The 24947-nt window shown below is 36.2% G+C and overlaps 1 protein-coding gene across 1 annotated transcript in view; it reads right to left on the reverse strand.

Annotated features, from left to right (window-relative positions):
- The window catches only part of ATF6 (activating transcription factor 6), a 239836-nt gene that overhangs the window by 200303 nt on the left and 14586 nt on the right, over nt 1-24947 (reverse strand). The window contains exons 4-8 of the mRNA XM_043450905.1: nt 22173-22260; nt 20055-20161; nt 13984-14113; nt 13171-13374; nt 6796-7016 (exon numbers count right to left, since the gene is read on the reverse strand). Of these exons, the coding sequence (XP_043306840.1) occupies nt 6796-7016; nt 13171-13374; nt 13984-14113; nt 20055-20161; nt 22173-22260 (750 nt within the window). The remainder of the gene's footprint in view (nt 1-6795; nt 7017-13170; nt 13375-13983; nt 14114-20054; nt 20162-22172; nt 22261-24947) is intronic.

Genomic DNA, 24947 nt, shown 5'->3' on the forward strand with positions numbered 1-24947 from the left:
TTTCCTGCTCTGTTGTCCCAGTAACCAAAACAATGTTGTAGCTCCATAGTCTTAAAACTAGGCCCATAATGTCTTGTGAACTTTATGGAATTATAATGGGTAAGTGGAAGTATTCAATGCAGATGTAAACAGATTGCTGTTTCCAAGCCCTTGGTTTGATGTTTGGCAACACTCAATAGCACTTTCAAGAAAGATAAGCATGTTCTCCCATGAAGGCATCTTTGTAGTTCCAAGATTACCATTTACTAAGAAACTGCTTAAGAGAATTTCTACACTGAAATGAGAGACCATGTTCATTTTTTCCATCAGGATCTGAGCCAAAAACCAACCATATTTCTTGAAGACTTAGGTGAGGTTTCCAAGAGTTAAACGGAACAGATTTACCAGCAAAAGGCAGAAGAGTGAGATTATAATTTGAACCAGGCAAACTGTTTCATAACAGAAAATGTGGCACTTAATGTAGTTTGCAGAATATGGTATGCTAAAAATGCTACTTTATGGCAGAAGCAGACCTCTGGAGAGTGAAACCAGCCAAAGGAAAAGAACAAAAAAGGTAGAAAAAAAAAGAAGCCATGTCAGCAATACAAAGCCACAAAAAACTGATACACTTTTTTTTGGTACCGAATTACAACTTTTCCACCACATTCTGTGGTTTAAAAACACACAAAAAAACGCTTGCTGAAAAAGTTTTCATTTTGGCCATTTTGAATTGGGGTTATACTAACTCATATTTATCCTAATTTAATAGGACTTGAGTCTAACAAACACACACACTGTTGAGGTCACAGGAGACTACATATGTGAGCAGATCAAAGTTTTCTGCAGCTCCTTCTGGAACAGATTTATCCTGGGTTCCTGACTGGCTTGGCCAGCTGATAGAGGACAGACTGATGTGTCTTTACTTGAAATAAACATTAAGTCAAAACCTCTAACAGAAAACTCATACTGAAAAGGCTTGGCTCACTCCCTGATGTGCTAGTCAAGGAAAAACAAGCACAAAAATCTCAATGCAGGTTGATTAGAAAATGTATTCTAATCGTCTTTACGTCTCTTGCACCAGACATACAGTACTTGAATCTTTCTTGTATAACACTGTCAACTCTAAATTTTGAAAAATAATAAGAATGCTAGTCAATAATTACTGCTTAAACAAAAGCTAATACTTGTTGGTTCTATACTTTCTCATCTCACACATTCCCCAGTTCTTCAACGTTGACTGCATTATTCAGCCAAATTTACAAAGCACTCAAAGAGTTTAAAACCAAAACAGACATAGTCTTTCACATCAAAGAACTTCTAAAGGATGTCTGGCTAATAGACCAACAAATAATTAATTGAAATGTTTATAAAGATTACAGAATGTGTGTCAGTGACATACAATGATGCCAACATTAAGATGCTCATTATTCAGATATTAAGCCTAGAAGAAAAACAATGATTTCTTCTTGTTATTAAATAGAATTACTGCATCAAAGACTCTTAGAAAAAATTTTTCTATAACTTGGGCTTCCTCAGCTGGTAAAGAATCGGCCTGCAACGCAGGAGACCCCAGTTTGATTCCTGAGTCGGGAAGATTCACTGAAGAAGGGATAGGCTACCCACTCCAGTATTCTTCGGCTTCCTTGGCAGCTCAGCTGATAAAGAATCCGCTTGCAATGTCGGAGACCTGGGTTTGATCCCTGGGTTGGGAAGATAAGGGAACAGCTGGCTACTCACTCCAGTATTCTGGCCTGGAGAATTTCATGGAGTGTACATCCATGGGATCATAAAGAGTCGGACATGACTGAGCGAGTTTGACTTTCACTTTCTATAACTTACATGCACCTGTGCTAGATGAGTCCTTTGGAATAACCCAGAACAGTTATCCTATTTTCCACACGACAACCTTCATTTTCTAGAAGATGGCTCTACTTTCAGTCTTCTTTTCTTCAGCTGACTGAATCATACCAACCCTTAAACCATTCTTCTCCCCATGACATGGTTTCTAGACCGTCTCTCCATCCTAGCTATGTTCCTCTGGACCATCCCATGATTGAATGTTATAATTCTAGGAATATAGACTAAAATATGTTAAGATTTTCACACTGAAAACAGTGTGTGCCAAGACATGAAGGAGGAACAGCAGTGTTATATGAAAATAGACATACAGTACAGGATTAAAGCTTGACTATCATGTTAGTTTATTTTGAGTACTAAAAAAGGTAAGCACACAGTGTTACGGCATAATAGACACTAATGCATAGTATGTGTTTCAGTTGAAGATGAAATGATGTGAAGCTGAGATTTGCTTTAAAATACTCTATGTGGAGGTGATGGGCACAGAACAGAGGAAACATGATTAGCAAAAATATGCTGGTACTCAGTGAGGTATGATTGGTAATCAAAAATGTTGGTAATCAAAAAATATATAGGTGTCATATACATCAATATTTTTAAAATTTCTAATTAGCCATTACCTTTTTCATGTCTAAAATATTTCAAAATACATATTTTTAATGCCTAAACATATTACCTATAGACAACTTTGAATATTTTCTATTGCAAGTTTTATTTGTGAGTATTACAGAAAAAACATTCAAATTCACAATATAAAAAGTATTAAAAGAAAATTTTAAGCAATCATTTTCAAAATCCTTGTTCAGAACAGAAATTATTTTAAGCATCTTTTCTGATCACAACAGTATGAAACTAGAAATCAACCGCAGTAAGAAAAACGGGAGAAGAGTGAACACATGGAGACTAAACAACAAGCTGCTAAACAAACAATGGGTCAACAGTGAAACCAAAGAGGAAATCAGAAAATACCTCAAGACAAGTGAAAATGAAAACACAGCTTTCTAAAATCTAGGGGATGTACAAAAACAGTTCTAAAAGGGAAGTTCATGGTCATACAGGCTTTCCTCAAGAAACAAGAAAAATCTCAAATAACCTAACCTGACACCTAAAAGAATTAGGAAAAAAAGAACAGACAAAACCCAAAGTCATCAAAATGAAGGAAATAATAAAATCAGAGAGGAAATAAATAAAACAAAGATCCAAAAACAACAGAAAAGGTCAATAAAACAAGAGCTGGTCTTCTGAAAAGGTAATATCAACAAGCCTCTAGCCACACTCACCTAGAAGAAAACAAAAAGAACCCAGATAAACAAAATAAGAAATGAAAGAGGAGAAATAACAACTGATACCACAGAAACACAAAAAATCACAAAAGGATACTATGAACAGCTATATGCCAACAAACTGGACAACCTAGACGCACACAGGTTTCTAGAAACACACAGCCTGCCAAAACTTAGTCAAGAAGAAACATAATTTGAACAGACCAATCACCAGACATGAAATAAAATTTCCCTGTGAACATCATTCTCCTGTGAAAAACTTTTTAATTGAAAAGTTGGATGTATGATTTTTTAGTTGAAAATATCATGAAATATTCTTAGATTTTTGTTATCATTATTCATTTACTTATTGTAGAAAACTTCTCAAATACCAAAAGGAAAGAAAGACTACACACCCACCCTCAATGAGTGCCAACATTTTTTTTGCTGATCATGCTTCCTCTGTTCTGTGCTCATCACCTCCACATAGAGTATTTTAAAGCAAATCTCATTAAGGAAACAATTCCATTCACCATTGCAATGAAAAGAATAAAATACTTAGGAATAAATCTACCTAAAGAAACAAAAGACCTATATATAGAAAACCATAAAACACTGATAAAAGAAATCAAAGAGGACACAAATAGATGGAGAAATACACCGTGATCATGGATCAGAAGATCAATATAGTGAAAATGAGTATACTATCCAAAGCAATCTATAGATTCAATGCAGTCCCTATCAAGCTACTAATGGTATTTTTCAGAGAACTAGAACAAATAATTTCACAATTTGTATGGAAATACAAAAAACCTCCAATAGCCAAAGCAATCTTGAGAAAGAAGAATGGAACTGGAGGAATCAACCTGCCTGACTTCAGACTATACTACAAAGCCACAGTCATCAAGACAGTGTGGTACTGGCACAAAGACAGAAATATAGATCAATGTAACAGAATAGAAAGCCCAGAGATAAATCTACGCACCTATGGACACCTTATCTTTGACAAAGGAGGCAAGAATATACAATGGAGAAAAGACAATCTCTTTAACAAGTGGTGCTGGGAAAACTGGTCAACCATGGGTAAAAGAATGAAACTAGAACACTTTCTAACACCATACACAAAAATAAACTCAAAATGGATTAAAGATCTAAATGTAAGACCAGAAACTATAAAACTCCTAGAGGAGAACACAGGCAAACACTCTGACATAAACCACAGAAGGATCCTCTATGACCCACCTCCCAGAATACTGGAAATAAAAGCAAAAATAAACAAATGGGACCTAATTAAAATTAAAACCTTTTGCACAACAAAGGAAACTATAAGCAACGTGAAAAGACAACCTTCAGAACAGGAGAAAATAATAGCAAATGAAGCAATGTACAAAGAATTAATCTCAAAAATATACACGCAAATCCTGCAGCTCAATTCCAGAAAAATAAATGACCCAATCAAAAAGTGGGCCAAAGAACTAAACAGACATTTCTCCAAAGAAGACATACAGATGGCTAACAAACACATGAAAAGATGCTCAACATCACTCATTATTAGAAAAATGCAAATCAAAACCACAATGAGGTACCATTACACGCCAGTCAGGATGGCTGCTATCCAAAAGTCTACAAGCAATAAATGCTGGAGAGGGTGCGGAGAAAAGGGAACCCTCTTACACTGTTGGTGGGAATGCAAACTAGTACAGCCACTACGGAGAACAGTGTGGAGATTCCTTAAAAAACTGGAAATAGAACTGCCACATGACCCAACAATCCCACTCCTGGGCATACACACGGAGGAAACTAGATCTGAAAGAGACACATGCACCCCAATGTTCATCGCAGCACTGTTTATAATAGCCAGGACATGGAAGCAACCTAGATGCCCATCAGCAGACAAATGGATAAGGAAGCTGTGGTACATATACACAATGGAATATTACTCAGCCATTAAAAAGAATTAATTTGAGTCAGTTCTAATGAGGTGGATGAAACTGGAGCCTATTATACAGAGTGAAGTAACCAGAAAGAAAAACACCAATACAGTATACTAACGCATATATATGGAATTTAGAAAGATGGTAACAATAACCCTGTATGCGAGACAGCAAGAGAGACACAGATGTATTTAAGAGTCTTTTGGACTCTGTGGGAGAGGATGAGGGTGGGATGATTTAGGAGAATGGCATTGAAACATGTAAATTATCATATGTGAAACAAATCACCAGCCCAGGTTCGACGCATGATACAGGATGCTCGGGGCTGGTGCACTGGGATGACCCAGAGGGATGGGGTGGGGAGGGAGTTGGGAGAGGGGTTCAGGATGGGGAACACATGTACACCCATGGCAGATTCAAGTCAATGTATGGCAAAACCAATAAAATGTTGTAAAGTAAAATAAATAAATAATTTAAATTAAAAAAAATAATAAAAATAAAGCAAATCTCAGCTTCAATCTTCATCTTCAACTGAAACACACACTAGGCATTAGTGTCTATTATGCCACAGATCTGTGTGCTCACCTTCTCCAGTACTCAAACTGACACAACAGTCAAGCTCAATCCCGTACCATGCTTATGCTCATATAACACTGCTGTCCCTCCTTCCTGTATTGGCACACACTGTTTTCAATGCCTATCTAAACTGTGGGAATTACTGTAGAATTTCAATGTTATACTCCAGTAGATAATATTCTTTTGTTATGGGTCTTTACAATATTGCTGATGGAGATTACTTGGCTGTGTTTATGCAACAGTAGAGTGATTCTACAATGAAATGGCTACTGAATGGCCAGTTAATAAATTCTAGTAGACAGATCTGTCAATAGTATGATATACAATGTTACATAACTCACAGGATTTTAAAAATACTTTGCAATACCCAAAGAAAAGGTAATATCCACTTTTATTTAAAAGAAAGATATAAGATTTGTTTTGCTTTCCCAGTCATGATTTTAGAGAATACACTTTCAGACTAATTACTTGATTTTAACTTTCACTGAACTTCAGGCCCAAAATGTTCAATTACTGTTTAACACATAACATAAGGTATTTTGTATCACTTTTAAAGAAAGCAAGAGTTAGCTGGCAAGTACTATAACTGGTTTTAGGCTGTGACAGATCTTAGGAAACTTTCTGTGATTTATAAATTACAAAAGTCCCTGTAACAGAAAATCTGAAGGTTTGCAAAGATGGGAAAAAACTAAATAATCATCAAGAAACAGAATTCCTAACAGTAGCAAGTCATCGTTATACAGTGGTGAAAACTCTTCAGTAAGTCAAGAGAGAAGCTAAATATAAACTCTGACCAAAAAGAAGTCTGCAGACTTATCTGGGGCATTGCCAAAAACATTTCAATCAGGAAACATGAAAGAATCCTGTAAAATACTAGTGTATGATTGAGTTGGGGGGGGGGGGGCGCAGTCTGAAGTAATGCAATGAAAAGGTTCAAAAGAAGGAATTAAAGAAGAGGAAGATATGGATACCTCTCTTGGTCAAACCACTCTGGACTTTTTAAAACCTTTACACTTAGATTCTATCAACATAAGCCTTACCCTTATTTTCCACGAGAGACTAGATGTGCAATTTTAGCATATTTAACACAATACAACAAACTTTAAAAAACAAAAATAGTGTCTTTCTTTTTTGTTCTCATTTTTAAAATCAGGCATTTAAAAAAAGCACTCAACTTCAAAACTTACATCGGAACCTGCACTTTTCATCGTACTTTGTAGGACAGGTTTAGTCACAGAAAGTTTCCCATTTGCTGGGCTGTTTGCCACAGGGGCGGGCACCACATTCACCACATGATTAGGTAGCTGCGTGGTTCCCACAGCAACAGCAAGGACTGGTTGAGGAGAGGGCAGAGCTCCAGGTGCCTGGAGCTGAACCACGGCAGGCTGAGAGAGCACCACGGCCTGACCTGCAGTAGAGAAAACAAAAGGAGTCAGAGGGCGCGTAACTGCTGTGGCAGGGGCAAGCCGTTTAGCATTTAGGTCTCTTCTGCAGGTACAATAGGTAAAACCACATGAAACGATTAAAACCACCAATTAAAACCACAATCAAGAGCAGCACACATTCTTGCTGACTTTCACTATTGTGTTTTCAATGAACTTAAAATGTGTTTTAAATTCATTCTCTTTGAAGTTATGATTAATGATATATTTCCACACTTTTTTTCAACTAACAAATACTAAATCTACTAAGTTATACATAGATTTCCCTAAGTATTAACCTCTGAAACTTTTGAGAGCTAGAAGTATTTATCATATTACAAAGAACAAACCTTTTATACTGAGCACAGAATCATATATTTTAAGTTAATGGGGTTGAGAAATACAAACACCACCAAAAATAAATGACAGAGATTCAGTAAGTCAATACTTGGAAGAACCTGAGTCTACAAATATCAAAAATGTTAAAACCACTTGAGATAAATTCTTAGCTAACACGGGAAACATAGATCTGTAATTCAACATAACCTGCAGATAATGTTGATTCCCCTACCCACCAAAATAGTCTATAAGTCTTTTCTTTTTTTTTTTTACAAGTCTTTTCTTAATCTTCACATTTAACCTTATTTTAAAATTATGCTAATCTTAAAATTAGTATCATAACCTAAAGAAGGCTCATACAACTCCCAAACATTGGTCTAGTAAAACGTTTACTTGTCTGCTGAGTGTTTGCTTTCAGATCTGGCCAATTTTATAAGGTGTGGAAAGCCTCACCTAACATCCACAGCTGCCTGAGCCTATCCAGCAAAATAAAGGTACTAAAGTAACTGGCAACTAAAATTTCCCATTGTATATTTACACTCTTCTTAAAGGAAAAAAAATACTATGCTTTCAGACAGTAACATGACCCATGTAAAATTCAGCTCAGTATTTCAAAGGATCAAGGAAAACCAAAAATCAAAATAATGCTTCAAACAGCTGTTTGTTATGAACATGTCTTAGCTTAAAAAAAAAAATCACTTCTATAAAATCAGTCTTTCTGTCTCAAAAGGCCTTGAAAAGCATACTAGAATCAATAGTATTTAATCCCTAAAAAGTAAGTAAATTAGTAAGAAAGACCTAAAAGTAATTTCACAGATTTATCATATACACAATTTAGTATAAAAGATCACTAAGTATCCTTATCTTCTAATTTTCCCTTGGAACAATTTACTTTATGAAATAAAAACATATAAAATATGGAAATAACTCATAAGCAGATATAAATTTGCTCTAGCCAAATATTCAAATAAAAATAATTAACAGAGAATTCCCTGGTGGTTCAGTGGTTAGGACTCTGCACTTTCACTTCCAAGGACATAGGTTCAGTCCCTGGTCAGAGACCTAAGATCCTGCAAGCAACATTGCAAAACCAAAAATAATAATAATAAATAGCATATCACCAAACGTTAGGTTTTCTAAATAACACTTACTGATCTATCACAGTTAATCTGGTACTATGAAAGACATACTCATGTATGTCAAGAATGTAAAACTCAGACCAAAGGTTCCCACCCTGAATTTAAGGACCCTTCTTTAATATCAAAAATACCATGGTCACCCAAGATGATCATAGTTGTCCTTTCAGTTTCTGTAAATTGAGAAAATATGTGATGAGAAAAGTTTAGTAAGAATTTAGTAGTGATTTGAAATGAATCTGGAATTTATTATCATAAGTATAACCACAAAATTTAAAAATCAGTGCAAAGATATATGAAACAAATTATTTATTCAGTCAACAGAAAATATGGATTTGCAGATGCCCTGCAAAAAAGCCAAAAGCTATTGCCACTCTGACCACCCATGCCCCAGTATCCAGTCTACAGGCTGAGAACCACTGATTTAAAACAATACTTTGAAAAGAGCATTATCAGAAGCAATGTTCCACATCTTCTGAGTTTAAAAATTATGATAAAAAGACCCCTCAAAACTACAATGCTCAGTGAATTTAGGGGATTACTCCAAAGATCAGAGAAGGTGGTAAACATAAACAGTGAAATCATTTCAAAAAAACAATCCTACTTTTAGCTCCAGTTACAGATTTAAAGCATTGGCAGATAACACATGCAGATGGCTTTGTAATATTTCTTAAAATTGATTCAAAAAATAATCCAAGTCTGTAGTGTTCATTGTCTGGTTATCACCATCTCCTTGCTAAGAGAACTATAGCATGGAGAAAGGGAGATGAACCAATATCAAGGCAAGGTCTGCATACCAAATATGGCTCCAAGTCCTTCCAGGCCATTGATGCCTCTTTTTTAAAAAAAATGCTCATCAAGCCCTTTCATCCCAGAGTGCCCAACTAACCACAAATTATTTAATATCTAAATCAAAGATCCTCTAAATAGTCTTGGCATGTTTGGGTTCAAGACAAAATGGGGAGAAGCAACTAAATTTCTATTACAGTGTGTTCATGGTGGCTTGCTAAATCTGACATGCTAGATGCTCACCAGATCACAAAACGCAAGGCAAAGAACTGTTTCAGGGCTTAAATAGTTAGCAGCTGAACATAAGTTACTACTGTTCCTCATGTGGAAACAGTTAAAAAGGGCATACCAAAACACTGTTTATCCATTTCAGCATGCTCAAATCCTCTGGCATCACACATAAATCCCCTTTCATGGACCACGGCTGGTTTCAATGCTGGATACTTTTGCTGAATGACTCACTGATTGTGACACTCAGTGTCTCCCTTTTCAATTATCTTCAGAGATTTCAAACTTTGTATCAAACATTTATTGAATGTCTTCTTTGTCTGAAATAGTATGGCTGTGTGACTGACTAACTCTGTGTATTAATTTTCTCATCTATAAAATGAAGATGATAATAATAGCACCTATCCTCACAAAGTTGATGTAAGGATTAAATAACACAGTTAAGCACTTAGAATGGTATCTGGCACTTCATCTTTTATGTATAATAACTTTCATGAGGGTATTTCATGTATAATTTATTCATTAGTTCTCATAGTTACTGTTATTTAACTATTAATATAATTTTCCAATTAGATAGTCAATTCTTGAGATCAAGGACCACTTGTCTGCATTCTTTTAGAGTCAATAGAGCATAGTGATTAATTACATAGACTCTGAGCCAGACCATCTGGGCTCAAGTTCTGACCGTGCCTCTATTCATAGAACAACTTGGGACAAGTTATTTTACCTCTATCCTCCATTTCAATGATTTGAACCACTATCTACCCAAAAAGTCCAAGAGAGGATACTTTTCTTTCTTCCCTCCTCCATTCCCATCACCTGATTGCCAACCCCTGTGATTCTACACTTTCTAACATCTCCACTGTCTATCCTGGATCTTCACTGATATTCCAGGTTTCAATATCTCTCACCCGCACTGTCATAAGAATCTTAATGAATGTACAGGACACAGATGTGGAAGTAGGCAGAAGTTATTTAAGGCAGACTGAACAGCATGTCAAGGAACTAGGAAAAACAAGAAAATTTAATGAACAATAGCCAAATTAGTTGAACCAAAGATTTATAGAAAGGAGAGTTATTATTACAAGGTAAAGTTAGAAAACTAAACTGGAGACAAACCGTGATGGGTTTCACATTCCAAGCCAGAGAATTTGAACTTAATCCTGTAAGAATTACTTCTTTTTTTGCAGGACTTGCCTGGTAGTCCAGTGGTTAAGACTCTGCACTTCCAATGCAGAGGGCAAGGGTTTGATCCCTGAGTGGGGAGCAAAGATCTCGCATGCCGCACAGTATAGCCAAAAAAAGAAATTGCTTTTTTAATAGCAAATATTTACTTCTGATACTTATATCAATTAACTATAAAATGCCTTTCCTATATGTCTCTTCTTCTCTCCCCATTATCAAATAAATGGAAGACTGGAAGTCATACATTTAAATCTGTTATGTTATTACAAGATTACCTCTGCAGATTTACACTATAAAAATAGTAATGAGGCCTATATTAGCATATGCTCCCCCAAAATAAATACTGTTTTCAGATAATGGGAAAGCACTGAAGTTCTGAATAGTGTATGATTCAGGCCTCTGAAACTGATAAACTGCTCAGAGAAGTGGTTCTTCTCGCTATAGGTAAGATCTTCTATCATTCAAACATAGCCAGTGGTCTACTAAGAGCAAATTCTTAGGAGCACCTCTTGCTTCACATACGATCATATTAATGTCAAACTTTTACTTTTATACATGTGTTTTAATAGATTATGGAAACTATAATAAAGTTCTTCACACATTTAAATTGTTAGCCTTTGGGACGATGTACACTTTTGAGATCCTGATGAAAGTTTCGGAGACTACTCCTAGAAAAATCCACAAATAATATACACTAATCTTGCATTTTATTTCAAGGATATCCTTGTTCATGATATCCATTCACAGGTCACAAGAATACCCATTAGACAGGACTGCTGTTTTTCATATGAAAAAGGCCGTATTTTGACCCTGTCCTCAGGGGACAGGTATTTCAGGTTTGTTTGGTTGGGGTTTTCTGGAAGGGATTGGTGGATTTTCATGGATCCACCCAGTTTCTCACCTAGTTCTTTTTATCAATGCCATATTGATAAAAAGAGAGTATCAATGTCATACTCTCTACGACCATGGAACAGAGCAAAGTTAACAGAGGACCTGGAAATCAAATTTATGGCCTTGCCCTCATTAAAACCATGCTTCAAAGAAATGAGCTAAAAATCTATAACTGAAAATACAGTTATAGACTGTATAACTGTGTAACACTGGTATGTATTTATAACCCATATCCCATTGATACCTAGTCTTACTTGGTGCCAATAAGGTAAACCCAAGGAAACAATGCTGCACAAGTTTCGCTTCAGTCACATATACACACATCAGTACAGGTACAATGATGAATAATCTCCCAAGAGAGCTCTGTGTGCAAATGAATCCTGTATGTTCAGTCACTTCAGTCACTCAGTCGTGTCTGACTCTTTGAGACCTCATGGACTGCAGCACACCAGGCCTCCCTGTCCATCACCAACTCCCAGAGTTTGCTCAAACTCACGTTCATCGAGTCAGTAATGCCATCCAACTATCTCATCCTCTATCATCCCCTTCTTCTCCTGCCTTCAATCTTTCCCAGCATCAGGGTCTTTTCCAATGAGTCAGTTCTTCTCATCAGGTAGCCAAAGTATTGGAACTTCAGCTTCAGCATGAGTCCTTCCAATGAATATTCAGGACTGATTTCTTTTAGGATGGACTGGTTGGATCTCCTTGCAGTCCAAAGGAAGGGACTCTCAAGAATCTTCTCCAACACCACAGTTCAAACGCATCAATTCTTTGGCACTCAGCTTTCTTTATAGTTCAACTCTCACATCCATACATGACTACTGGAAAATCCATAGCTTTGACTAGATAGACCTTTTTGGCAAAGTAATGTCTCTGCTTTTTAATATGCTGTCTAGGTTGGTCATATATGTGGCAAACATATACATATATCTATAAGTGAAAAGTACCAAATCCTCAGACTTGAACTTCTTTCAATACAGACCTCAACTTCTTATAGAATCAACTACACGAGGCCATCTAGTGGACGAAATGTAGAAACACACATTCTTAATGGCTTGAAGTCAGAGGTTCAGGTATTTAATGCCGTGTAAAAGCTCATGTTTATTAAACAATGCTTCCTACTCCTCAGAGATTTAAGAGTCTGATTCTACTGTCAAAACACATCTATTAGACCTGAAATGGACCATCGTATTTTAACTAAGTGCAATACTAACCTCTCCTTAAAAACAAAAAAAGTTCATAGACACAAAAATCTCAAAATACAATAGCATCAAGAAAATTTCCCAGATTTTCCTCTTTACTACAAAATCACAAGCCTTAGAGACTGGTGTTTTCACTAAAACTGTGACAAAAAAGAAGTATCAGATATAATTGATCTGGATAGCTACCTCCCTTGTTAGGACAGGAACCACATATTAATCATCTCCATAACCTCCTCAGAGCCAAGGACAATTCTTGACACACACACCCAGCATGTGCTCAGAAATTATAACCTGAATTAAAACAAATCACATGACACATGCCTCAGTGTCCTCCAATTAAACACACAGAGCATCAAATTCCATTCAGGTACCTTTAGTGGGTGCAGGATGTATACTGATAATAGGCTGCTGCTTTGCCAAAGGCATAAGTGTTGGTAGTGTCTGAATAATGATGGTTTTTGCTGGAACGCTGGGGTTTGTTTGAGTCTTGGGTGCTGCTGGAAGTAATAAAGGCTTGGGTTGAATTGAAGGTTTCGAATTTATTTGAATTTTTTTCTTTGGAGTCAGTCCATTTTCTGGAGAAAAACCAAACAAACCACAAATAATTTAAGTGCAATTAAGCAAATCCTAGAAAGTAGATTCTATTATACACCTTTCTCTACACATCATCTTGACCTCTGACTACCCTTAATTGAAGTTTAAGCATAGCTTAATGTACTGAAGAACAGAATTTTATCTTAGTGGACTGAAGAAGAGTCCTCAATCTGAGGTCTTCCTTTCTGACCAAGCTACAGCTTTGCGAAGGGCACACGGGAACCAGTAAAGAAAAACAGCTAAAATCACTGAATAGAGCACTGAGGTGAATGAGGTTAACAAATGTCACAGCCAAATGGGCCTCACATTCAACTTCTTTAGGTGAAACTTTGAAATTTCTCCCGAAGATGATGGGGCTCTAAATCTATTTTAGAGCATCATTCACCTATAAAGACAGAGACAACCAAAGAAGATCATTTTTTCCCTTTCCTCTTCACATTAACGTTCACAACAAAGGATATAGGTCCACTAGTTTAAAAACAGCAAGCTAGCTTAATAAACATACACTTAACCCAACATTTTCTTTTAAGATATGGAGCTTACTCTCAGTCTACAATAGAAATAATAGGAGTTAGGAGATAGAGTAATACCAGTTTTGCTCTTAGGACCAATGATGGGCTTGTCTTCCTTCAGTGGCTCTGCTGAGGAGGGGTTATTAGAGCTTTCACCATATAAGGAAAGAGGAGACATCTGAGAAGTAGACGACAAATCCAACTCCTCCTGCAGTAAAATAAAACACAAATAAATTCATGCAGAAGTATATTATCCTTGAGCAGAAAATGGCTAAGAGAAACACTTCAAGACAATTTCAAGTCAAAGGTGTGATATATTACAACTATATCTATGCAGTAAGCACTAAGAGACGATGGATAAATCAACATTATCCATCATTACTAAAGTAAAAATAACTAAAAATGAAGTATGTCTATTAAACCCTCTTATACTAAAGATACGATCACTGATTCGATCTGCTTCTACATTTTCTACCGCAAAGTTTATATTTTATTTGATTCCTAGCTATACAAACATTTAGTATCATTATAGAATTACAGTTAAAATGCTAATATCTTTTCCCCACCATCTCTTATCAGACTTATAGGAATTTCAAAAGCAAATAATTCTTACTATTTTCATCCTTTTCTATTTATTAACACTACCTTTGTCCCTAATGGTTGAAAAAAAACTCTGAAAGGAGCAGGGTTATTCTATTTTATTTAATGTGTAAATTAATAATGCAGAGATATACAAATATTAATATTTTCCAAAATTCAATATTCAGTGGATCTGTCTCATTTTGCTAAAATAAAGAAACTTAACATAGGATAAAGTAGCACTTCAATTCCAAGAGAGAAAGATGCTATGTATAATAAATAAATAGGCATATACCTATACATACATACATCATATCATCTTCAAAATAATCTACAAGATCACTGAAAGAAGAGTTAAAAGAATACTTGTTTCCGCTCTTTCCTTCCCACACACACACAAAAAAAGAATACTTGTTTGCTCTTAGCATGATGTAGGCCCCCTTAAGTCAAAAATCCAAAAAAAAAAAAAAAATCCAGAAGCCAAAAAGGAAGAAAAAACAGGTTTGAATAATAATTATTTGCCTAAAATGAACAAAGGACAGGAGTCATCATTTCACTGAAAAGGAAATGCAAATGGTAGCCAAAGGCAAATTTAAAAGAAAATCTTTTTTTTAATCATCAGATACGAAAAGTTAAAACAACCTGAAAGAGCATATGGCAGAAATGGTCACTCTCAGTCAAGCTGGTGAAGATGAGAACTGTTTCATTCATCCATCCCTAACACCTATTGTCATGTAGCCAAAACCCAGGACTGCAAGAACCTTACAGAGTATAGAATAATACATGTGGGCGGGGGAGGTGGAGAAACAGTAAGAGATAATATAGGAGGAAATGACTATCTTTATGGCCTTAGATGCTTAAAAGGCATTTAATAAAACTCTGCAAAGATTCTTCACACAAGTCCTAGAAAATAAGAACTGGAAGGATGATTTAACACTTAAAAAAAAAAGCTAAGCATAATTGGATAGCCAAAGTCATACTTAATGGTAAAATACTAATACTCTGCCATTAAAGTTGGGACAAGAAAGAAATAATTGCTTTTTCTGTAATTCTAGAAAACATAGTTATATCAGAAACTAAAATAAAAGGAACAAATATTAAAATAGAAGAGACAAAGTGCCTTTGTTTTGCAAGATGATATGCTGTCTACTTAGAACACATTTAAGAACCAACAAAAAAATTTTTCACTATAAAAATGTACTAATAATCACTTAGAAAATATAATAAAAATAGTTCATTCATAATAATAATAGCAATTACAATATACCTAGGAATTAATTTTCTAAAGAATGTACAAGATCTGTATGAAGAAAATGATAAGCTTAACTGAGACACAAAAAAGAAAACCTTAGTAACAGAAAAACATATAATATTCTTTAACAAGATGATTACAAAGGCAATACAACTGGGAAAATTGGTTCATTTATACAGTGAAAATTAAAACTAGATTTGTCCTTAACACTTCATATTAAGGTCAACTCTTAGGCCTACAAGGGGACATCTTTGACCATGTTCATTGTGATGCAGGTGAAGTGCTATGCAGTTACATTCAACAAACTGATGCAGACAGGAACAATATGAATTGATCTTAAAAACACTGTGCTAATTTTTTAAAGTAAGAAATAAAGAGATCTGATATAATTTACTGTTTACATAAATTTAAAATACATACACAAAACTGAAATCAGTGAGGAAAAAAATGAACTTTAATAAATGGTACTGGAATAGCCCTTTTGATAGTCATCTAGGAAAACAAAAAACTTGGATTTGTATCCTACATCATAAACCAGGATAATTCCAAATGGATCAAAGATTTGAAAATTAAAACTAAAACCTTAGGAAATATATATATTAACAAGTCACTTAGAAACTATTACTTCCTGAATAATTTGACCCTGAAGCCACTAGATGGGGCACTGCAAGACAAGCACGGAGGCAGAGAGGCAGCCTGCGGAGCGTCAGAGTCCAAGGGGAGGAAGTAGGGGCAGGCAGCCAAGCCCAGGGAGTCAGAGTAAGGTAGTAATTGTATCCATATTGCATCAGCCTGAGGTAGGGTGTCAAAGCCCAGAACACAGGAGTCAGTGTGAAGGGACATGCACTGGCAAAACCCAGGACAACATTAAGAATCAGAATAAATAAAATAATGAGTTATAATCTGTTGAATAAACTAGGAAACCATGAGTCCATACTGATATAAACAAAGAAATGAATAAATTTAAAGTCTCATGAGAAACAGGATATTTTTACATAGTTTTAAAGTCAGTCAGTCAGTCAGTTCAGTCGCTCAGTTGTGTCCAACTCATTGCGACCCCATGAATCGCAGCACGCCAGGCCTCCCTGTCCATCACCAACTCCCAGAGTTTACTCAAACTCATGTCCATCGAGTCGGTGACGCCACCCAGCCATCTCATCCTCTGTCATCCCCTTCTCCTCCTGCCCCCAATCCCTCCCAGCATCAGGGTCTTTTCCAATGAGTCAACTCTTCGCATGAGGTGGCCAAAGTACTGGAGATTCAGCTTCAGTATCAGTCCTTCCAGTGAACACCCAGGCCTGATCTGCTTTAGGATGGACTGGTTGGGTCTCCTTGCAATCCAAGGGACTCTTGAGTCTTCTCCAACACCACAGTTCAAAAGCATCAATTTTTCAGCACTCAGCTTTCTTCACAGTCCAACTCTCACATCCATACATGACCACGGGAAAAACCATAGCCTTGACTAGATGGACGTTTGCTGGCAAAGTAATGTCTCTGCTTTTTAATATGCTGTCTAGGTTGGTCATAACTTTCCTTCCAAGGAGTAAGCGTCTTTTAATTTCATGGCTGCAATCACCATCTGCAGTGATTCTGGAGCCCAGAAAAATAAAGTCTGACACTACTCCCACTGTTTCCCCGTCTATTTCCCATGAAGTGATGGGACCAGATGCCATGATCTTAGTTTTCTGAATGTTGAGCTTTAAGCCAACTTTTTCACTCTCCTCTTTCACTTTCATCAAGTGAACATTAAAGTACCTTCTCATAAAATACCTATTTATGGCAAAGGGAGATGGGCAACTTCACAGTAGAATAGCCTGGAAGATACCACCTTAATCAAATGAACGAAGTAAACCTCACCCTGAAGAAACATCAGACAAACCCAACCAAAGGACATTCTATAAAATAACTAGTCTTTAATCGCCAAAAGTGGCAAGTCATGAAAGTCAAGGAAGAATGAACTGTTTCAACTGAAGGAGATTAAAGAGACAGGACAACCAAATGCAATGCATGATTCAAAACTAGCTCCTTTTGCTCTCTACAGGATATCTCTAGAACAACTGGCACAATCCAAATGAGAGCTGAAGATCAGATGACAGTAAGGTATAAACATTTATTTCCTGATTTTAATAGCTGTATTATGACTAGAAGACATATCCTTACTTGTAGGAAGTAGACACTGGAGTATCTAGGGGTGACAAGGCATCAGGCTGGCAACTTACTCTCAAATGATTCAGGGTAAAAAAGTTCCTTGTAATGTACTTGTAACATTTCTGTAAGTTTGAGGTTTTTCCAAACTCTCTCTGTCTGTCTGTCTATCTATATATACATACATCTATCTATCTATATACACATACGTCTATCTACCTATATACACATATATACACACATGCAAGAAGACAAGAATAAAAATATTATAACTTCTGAGCAGTTACAATCCTCCTTTGAGTAACAACAACAACAAAAGCAACAAAAGATTGGTCATTCAGCTATGGAGAAAAGTATCCCTAGAGAAAGTAAACACCAGAAATAAAGAGTAAAGAAAGTGACAAATTAGAGAAGAAAACACTCGTAACTTATTTCACAACCTAAGCACTAATAATTCTAATATGTAATAAAATACTTTAAAAATTGAACAGAAAAAGACCAATACAACCCAGTAGAAAAATGGACAAAAATTTGACAGTTCATAGAAAGAAATGCAAATAGGCATTACACATATGAAATATACCAAAAGATGTCCAACAATACTTATAATAAAAGAATAGAAAATAAAACATGCTAACACTGTGTAGCAATAAAGGGAAAACTGGCCCTCTTATATACTGCCTGGTCAGAATACACAACTGTACAAGCCTTGGAGGGAAATTTGGCAATAAACAGTAACATTAAAAATCACCTTGATCTCAGCAGTCTCTCTTTAGGAGTATAACCCCAAGATATCCTGGCAAAAATATGAAGTGTCTTATGTATACTGTTATTTATTACAACCTTGTTTGAGTTCAGAAAAGGCTGAAAACAACACATATGTCCATCAATACAGAAATCATTGAATGAAGTATGATATAACCACACAACAGAACACTATAAAGCCATAAAAAGGAATGGGAAAGAATCTATAACCTGAAACTGTAGTTACCTCCAGGATATATACCACTAAGTTAAATAAACAAAGTGAAGAACAGGGATGGAACATGCTACCTTCTTCCAAGGGAAGGGAAGAAAAAGGCTCTTTCAGCTGGAAGGAAGAGCACATACAAAAATCTACAACGGTAGAAGCAGAGGTCTCACTGCTCGTGTTCACTGGCGGTTTTCACACAGCTCCTGGCGCAGCTGTTCAAAGACTAGAGCACACAGGAGCTCCTGGAGTTAAAGCTAAGAGGAGTGAGAAGGTAGGAATAGGAAGGATAGTGAGAAACAAGACTGAAAGGTAAGCCGGGGCCAGATCATGGAGGGCCTGATACACCAGCAATTTGAATTTTGTCCTTGTAATGGCTGGGAAGGTTTTAAGCAAAGAACTGACACAATCAAACCTGTGATTTTTAAAGATTTCTCTGCTAAGAAAGGTCTGGGGAATTAGGAGGCAGACCAGTCAAAATTCTATTGCCTTAAATCAGAAGAGGTGATGATAGTCTGGCAGGGTGGAGAAGATGAATCCTAGAGATAGTAAGAGGATAAAATCATCAGGATTTAGAAACTGACTACATGTAAATCATGCCAGAATGAAGATACCTCAATTTACATCAGATATAATATACTGAAACATTACTTTAAATTTTTCTTCTTATACTTTTTCCTTTCTCCATTCCAAAAAATGCCTGAGTCCTTTGGTGTTTCCTTTTCCTGCCCTGAACAGTTTTTTTCCTAGATGAAGAGCGGAAGCATTTTTAAGGTTTTGTAAAAACCCTTACTAACTCATTCAAAAGATAGTACTAGGCACTTCTGAAATAAGGAGACCATTCTAGGTTTTATGGCTAAGGAGTCACACAAACAGACCATGTCCTCAAAGAACATATACCCTAATAGGGAGGAAAGAGTGTAGCACGGAGAAAAGACAGTGAGCTCAAAAAATAAACAAATACTGGATGCTGGTAGAGTACAATGAAACAAATGAAACAACGAAATTATAAAGACAAGAACATAAGGGGAGGATGGCAAAATCAAAGAGACTAACAACTTTCTAACTCCCTCAAGGTCCTTCCTCAGGATTAAAAGAGATAAGATTTATATTAGCACTTAATAAAAGTTAACTTCCTTCCCCATATACGTATTTCCCAGATTCCACTATAACCAAAATCATTGTAAGAGACCAGTGACTTACAGGCACATGCTGAGTTGATGAGTAAGAGTCCACTGATTGAGGAGATGGGATTGAACACCTTGAGGAGGCTGGCGAAAGTGGCTGAGGTTCTGCCTTAATATCTTTAACTGGAAAAGAAGCAAAAATTTTCCCACTGGACAATATAAACTCAGAATAAAATGAATAAGAAAGAAGGTTAAATCTATTCTCAAAATTCAGTGATATAGAAGCTAAGGTCACCAAAATATATCATCACCTGAAAACTCAAAATGCAGAAAATAGTATATCCAATACGCTGCCATCTGTGTAATAAATTTATATGTATGTATATATGTGTATCAGTCAGTTCAGTCGCTCAGTCATGTCAGACTCTTTGCGACCTTAATATATACATATAAATACATATGCACATACTACTACTAACATCTGCACTGATTCTCTTGAAAGATAAACTTAAGAAATTGGTCACAGTGCTTGTCTCCAGGAAGCAGAACTTGCTGGCTGAGGGATAAAAGCCAAAGGAGACATTTTTCTACTCTATAGACTTTTTGTATCTTTTGAATATTATGCCATATGCAAAAAATTATAGATTTTCTCCCAAAATAATTTTAAAACATAAGAAACAGGAAAGAATTTTTGTGGAAAGCATTTTTGACAATACAATTATAATACAAAAATGTTCCTATCTTTTGAACTATTTTTTAAAACGGTGTTGATCAACTTCAGGCCAGGCAGTGTTCCTCGGTGTCAAATTTCTAACAGGGTAGGAAGGAGGGAGAGAAGAATCTGTGCCAAGCTGTGTTCTCCAAAATTAGTAGCAAAATACCTACCATGTCTCATGATCTGTACTGTGATCCTACCACTTCTCCATCAAGAAGTAGTGACTATATTCTCTTCTATTTAAATCTAGGTGAGCTTATGGCTTCCTGAGTCAATAGAGTATGGAAGTAATGATATGTGAATCCCAAGTCTGGGTTACATTAGGTAGCTGAAAGACTCACATTTGAGCCTTTGAATTCTGATTACCACAAGACTGCCAGGTTTTGAGGAAGCCAGGACATTTAGAAAGATGATGGGTAGCACTCTCACTGGCAGTTCAAGTCTTCAAATCATTTCAGATCAGGCATCAGACATGTGAGTGAAGAAACCTTAAGGCAGTTCGAGCCCCCAAACGTCAAGCTACCCTAATCTGCAAATCTTCCCAAATGATGTCTGGACGCCATGGAGCAGAGACAAGAAATTCCTGAAGTATCCTGTCCAAATTCCTAACCCATAGATTCTGGGAGCCTTATAAAATGGTTGCTGTTTTAAGCCACTAAGTTTTAGAGAAGCTTGTTACACAATAGTAATGAGAACGCTGACCTTGTGTAGTCCATATTCTATGAGGAAAGAAAGGAACTGAGCAAGATATACTAATATACAAAATGAAGGGGAACAGGAATTGCAACAGAGGGGGAGGACTATAACTTAGATGGGGAAAATGTGCTGGTTAATTACCCACTGTTTCTCAGCTCCAAGTTCACCTCCTATAGTCTGCGATGAAAATTAATACAAGTCCCAGCTGGCTTCCTTTTAGGTCCTGTCAATAGGGGATTCTAGAAGGATGTTTCTTAAGGTAGAATGGGGGAGAAGGGATTTTTTTTCATCCTTCCATCAGCTTTATCCCAGAAGGGACAGTTTGCTTTAGGTTCTAGCTTTTTTCAGCACACCCAAAACCCAGTTCCGTGGGCCCCTTGAAGATACTGGCATTATCCAGGTAGTGTCTCCTCCTCAGATGTGTATACATGGGGCAGCTACACTAAGTTCCTAGGTTCTGATAATCCCAAGTCTCTTCCCTTTGATACGCTAAATCCTGTTTAATTCTCAGATAGGTTAATCTCTTACAGAGTATTACATATAATTCAAAATCGATATTTCTGAATTATAAAATTTTCATTCATTATATGACTCTGCCATAACTCTGAAATTCTATTTTGGCAAGAAATTTATGTATGCTCGGCCATACCAGAAGTAGAATGTAGTCCCTGGAATTTTTTAACAAACAAAAGTAGCCCAATAACCCCACTAATTTTGACTATTACCAAACCATAAAATAATATGGATCCATTTAAAGTTTTTATCAATGAAATACATCATTACCTGTACAGAATTGATTGTTGACATCCCAAATGCCTGTCTCCCAAGGCATCAAATCCAAGTCAAAATCAAGATTATCAAAATTACTTTCCTGTAGATTTCAAATCAGCAAAAGAATATCAGATTAAAATATATACATCCAGAAACCAAACTAACAGAAACAACTTGCCAAAAATAACTGCTATTACCCAAATTAGTAAAAATAATTTTCTAAGTTAATCAATTCATCTTGAGAATATATCTTAGATGCCTTAGAGATAAACCAATTTAGTTACTTTAAGCACAGCAGTAACAACTAGGAAGGAGGTAATGGAGGCAACATCTATCTGAAAGAGTTAGTTGGTCTCATTCTTTTCAATGAAAAGAGACTATTACAAGAGTCACAAAATATTAACACAAAGCATGTGTTTTGTCATAAAGGAGATCCAGTATAATAAGTTTTCCCACTGTCACTAAGGAAAAAAAGTCAAAGCAAATGCCTAGTTATAAAATCATCTCTATATGCAATGGAAAGAATACAGATGTATCCAAAAGACATTCAGGAACCATAAAGAGACTAACTGAAACTTCAAATATACCAATTATTAAAATGGTTATGGGGGAAGGAAGAGATCCATAGGGGGATGGGCAATTTTATCTTTTTTACTGGTCTATAGTTTTCAAATTTCTAAATTTTTTTTAATCCTAGAAGATAAAACTAAGTTTCTCAAATAGGGATCAATAAACCTTTTAGAGGGGCTCTTAGTTTCTTTTCATTTAGGTGACAATTTTTTTAATGTAAATGTAAGTGTATTCTGGGTTATAACCATTTTCTACCATATACATTAATAAAGAACTACCACATGATTTCAGAACCCTCATATCACGTAAGACAGTATCACTATTTAAAATGTCTGAAGTCACAGAGATAAGAACAGAAGGAAACTTAATATACAAACAGTACAACAAGTCAAAAGGTAGTCAGTATTAACTTAATGTGACAAATAATAAAACAGCAACAAAAAAGAAAGTAGCCCTCAGGCAAAAAGGAAAGATTAATCTAATAATTATTAACAATCGCTGGTAATAATTTCTAGAATATTATTCTTTCAAATGTCTATTATTTGGTTTATTCTTTATTGAGAATGTAACAGAAGAAGGGAAACTTTTCTTATCATACTGCCCTAAACTGAGAAAATATTAGTGCAAGTTAAGAGAATACATGAAAGTGCACACAGAAAAAAGAAAAAACTACTTAAATTATAAAAGAAACAACTTTTAAATCAATCTCCTTTGCTTTTTTCCTCATATTTGAATCTATACATAGATTCATACTTTCAGCAATGAAAAACCTTTAAACTTTCGTAGTCCAAGTAAATTGAGCAATATCTGCCTGATTACTAGCAATCCTTTGTAACATGCTCAATAGTGTCATGACCTACTTCAGGGATGCTTCATACTCAATCTTCAGCCAAAAAAGTCAAATACCTTTTACAGCATAAGAATTTTATCTGGCTGGAAATTTCACAGGCCCATTTTATTGTAAAGCAAAACATGCTGCTGCTGCTGCTAAGTCGCTTCAGTCGTGTCCGACTCTGTGCGACCCCACAGACGGCAGCCCACCAGGCTCCGCCGTCCCTGGGATTCTCCAGGCAAGAACACTGGAGTGGGTTGCCATCTCCTCCAATGCATGAAAGTGAAAAGTGAAAGTGAAGTCACTCAGTCGTGTCCGACTCTTCACGACCCCATGGACTGCAGCCCACCAGGCTCCTCCGTTCATGGGATTTTCCAGGCAAACATGCTGATACTTATATACTCTGCTTCTTCAACTTCTCAAGGGAAACTGTACTGCCATGTAGAAGAATGATAGTTGTAAAACTATAAAGGGCCCTCTAAGATGATTTAATCCAATCTCTTATTTTATACCAGAAAAACTAAGGAACTGAAAGAGTGAATGACTTCTTTGAGGTAACAGAATGTTAGTTATAAAATCAGAACCATATTTCCATGAATCTTTCAAATATAATATATTGTTTCTTGAAGACGAGGCTCTGGAGGTTATGAAAAAAACATCAGCTGCTTAAACAACCAGTCAATATTAAAAACCAACTTAATTATAGACAACATTATAAAGCATCTCATAGAGTAAATGAAACCATTAAAATCTCATGCATTTGGAGAAGGAGTTAGCAACCCACTCCAGCATGGGCTTCCCTTGTAGCAGGAGACCCAGGTTCGATTCCTGGGTCGGGAAGATCCCCTGGCGAAGGAAATGGCGACTCACTCTGCTATTCTTGCCTGGAGAATCCCATGGACAGAGGAGCCTGGTAGGACTGGAAGCCCCATGGACTGGAAGAGTCGGACACAACTTAGCAACTAAACACCCTCCCCACCCCCAGTATTCTTGCCTGGGAAATCCTATGGACAGAGGAGCCTGAGCAGGCTACAGTCCATGGGGTCGCAAAGAGTTGAACACAACTTACCAACAAATACTAACACTTTCACACTTAGGATGGGTTTTCTAGCTCCAAGTCACCCTTTGAGGAACTGCCTCATTTTGTACTACTTTGTGTAAACATAAAGACTATTGTTTAAGACAACAACAACAAAAAAATCTCATGAATTGATTAAAAAAAAAAATCATGTGTTCCACTCTCTATTGATTCATGGTAAAACAACTGTTAAATTATTCTTTGAGAAATGTCAAACTCACCTAGCAAGCTTTACTTTTAATAACAGCTTAAAAAATAAGTGATAAATATTCAACCTGATTGATGTGCATATAAAATCACTCTGTTC

This window comes from Cervus canadensis, chromosome 2 (genome assembly GCF_019320065.1).
Source record: "Cervus canadensis isolate Bull #8, Minnesota chromosome 2, ASM1932006v1, whole genome shotgun sequence".
Lineage (NCBI taxonomy): Eukaryota > Metazoa > Chordata > Mammalia > Artiodactyla > Cervidae > Cervus > Cervus canadensis.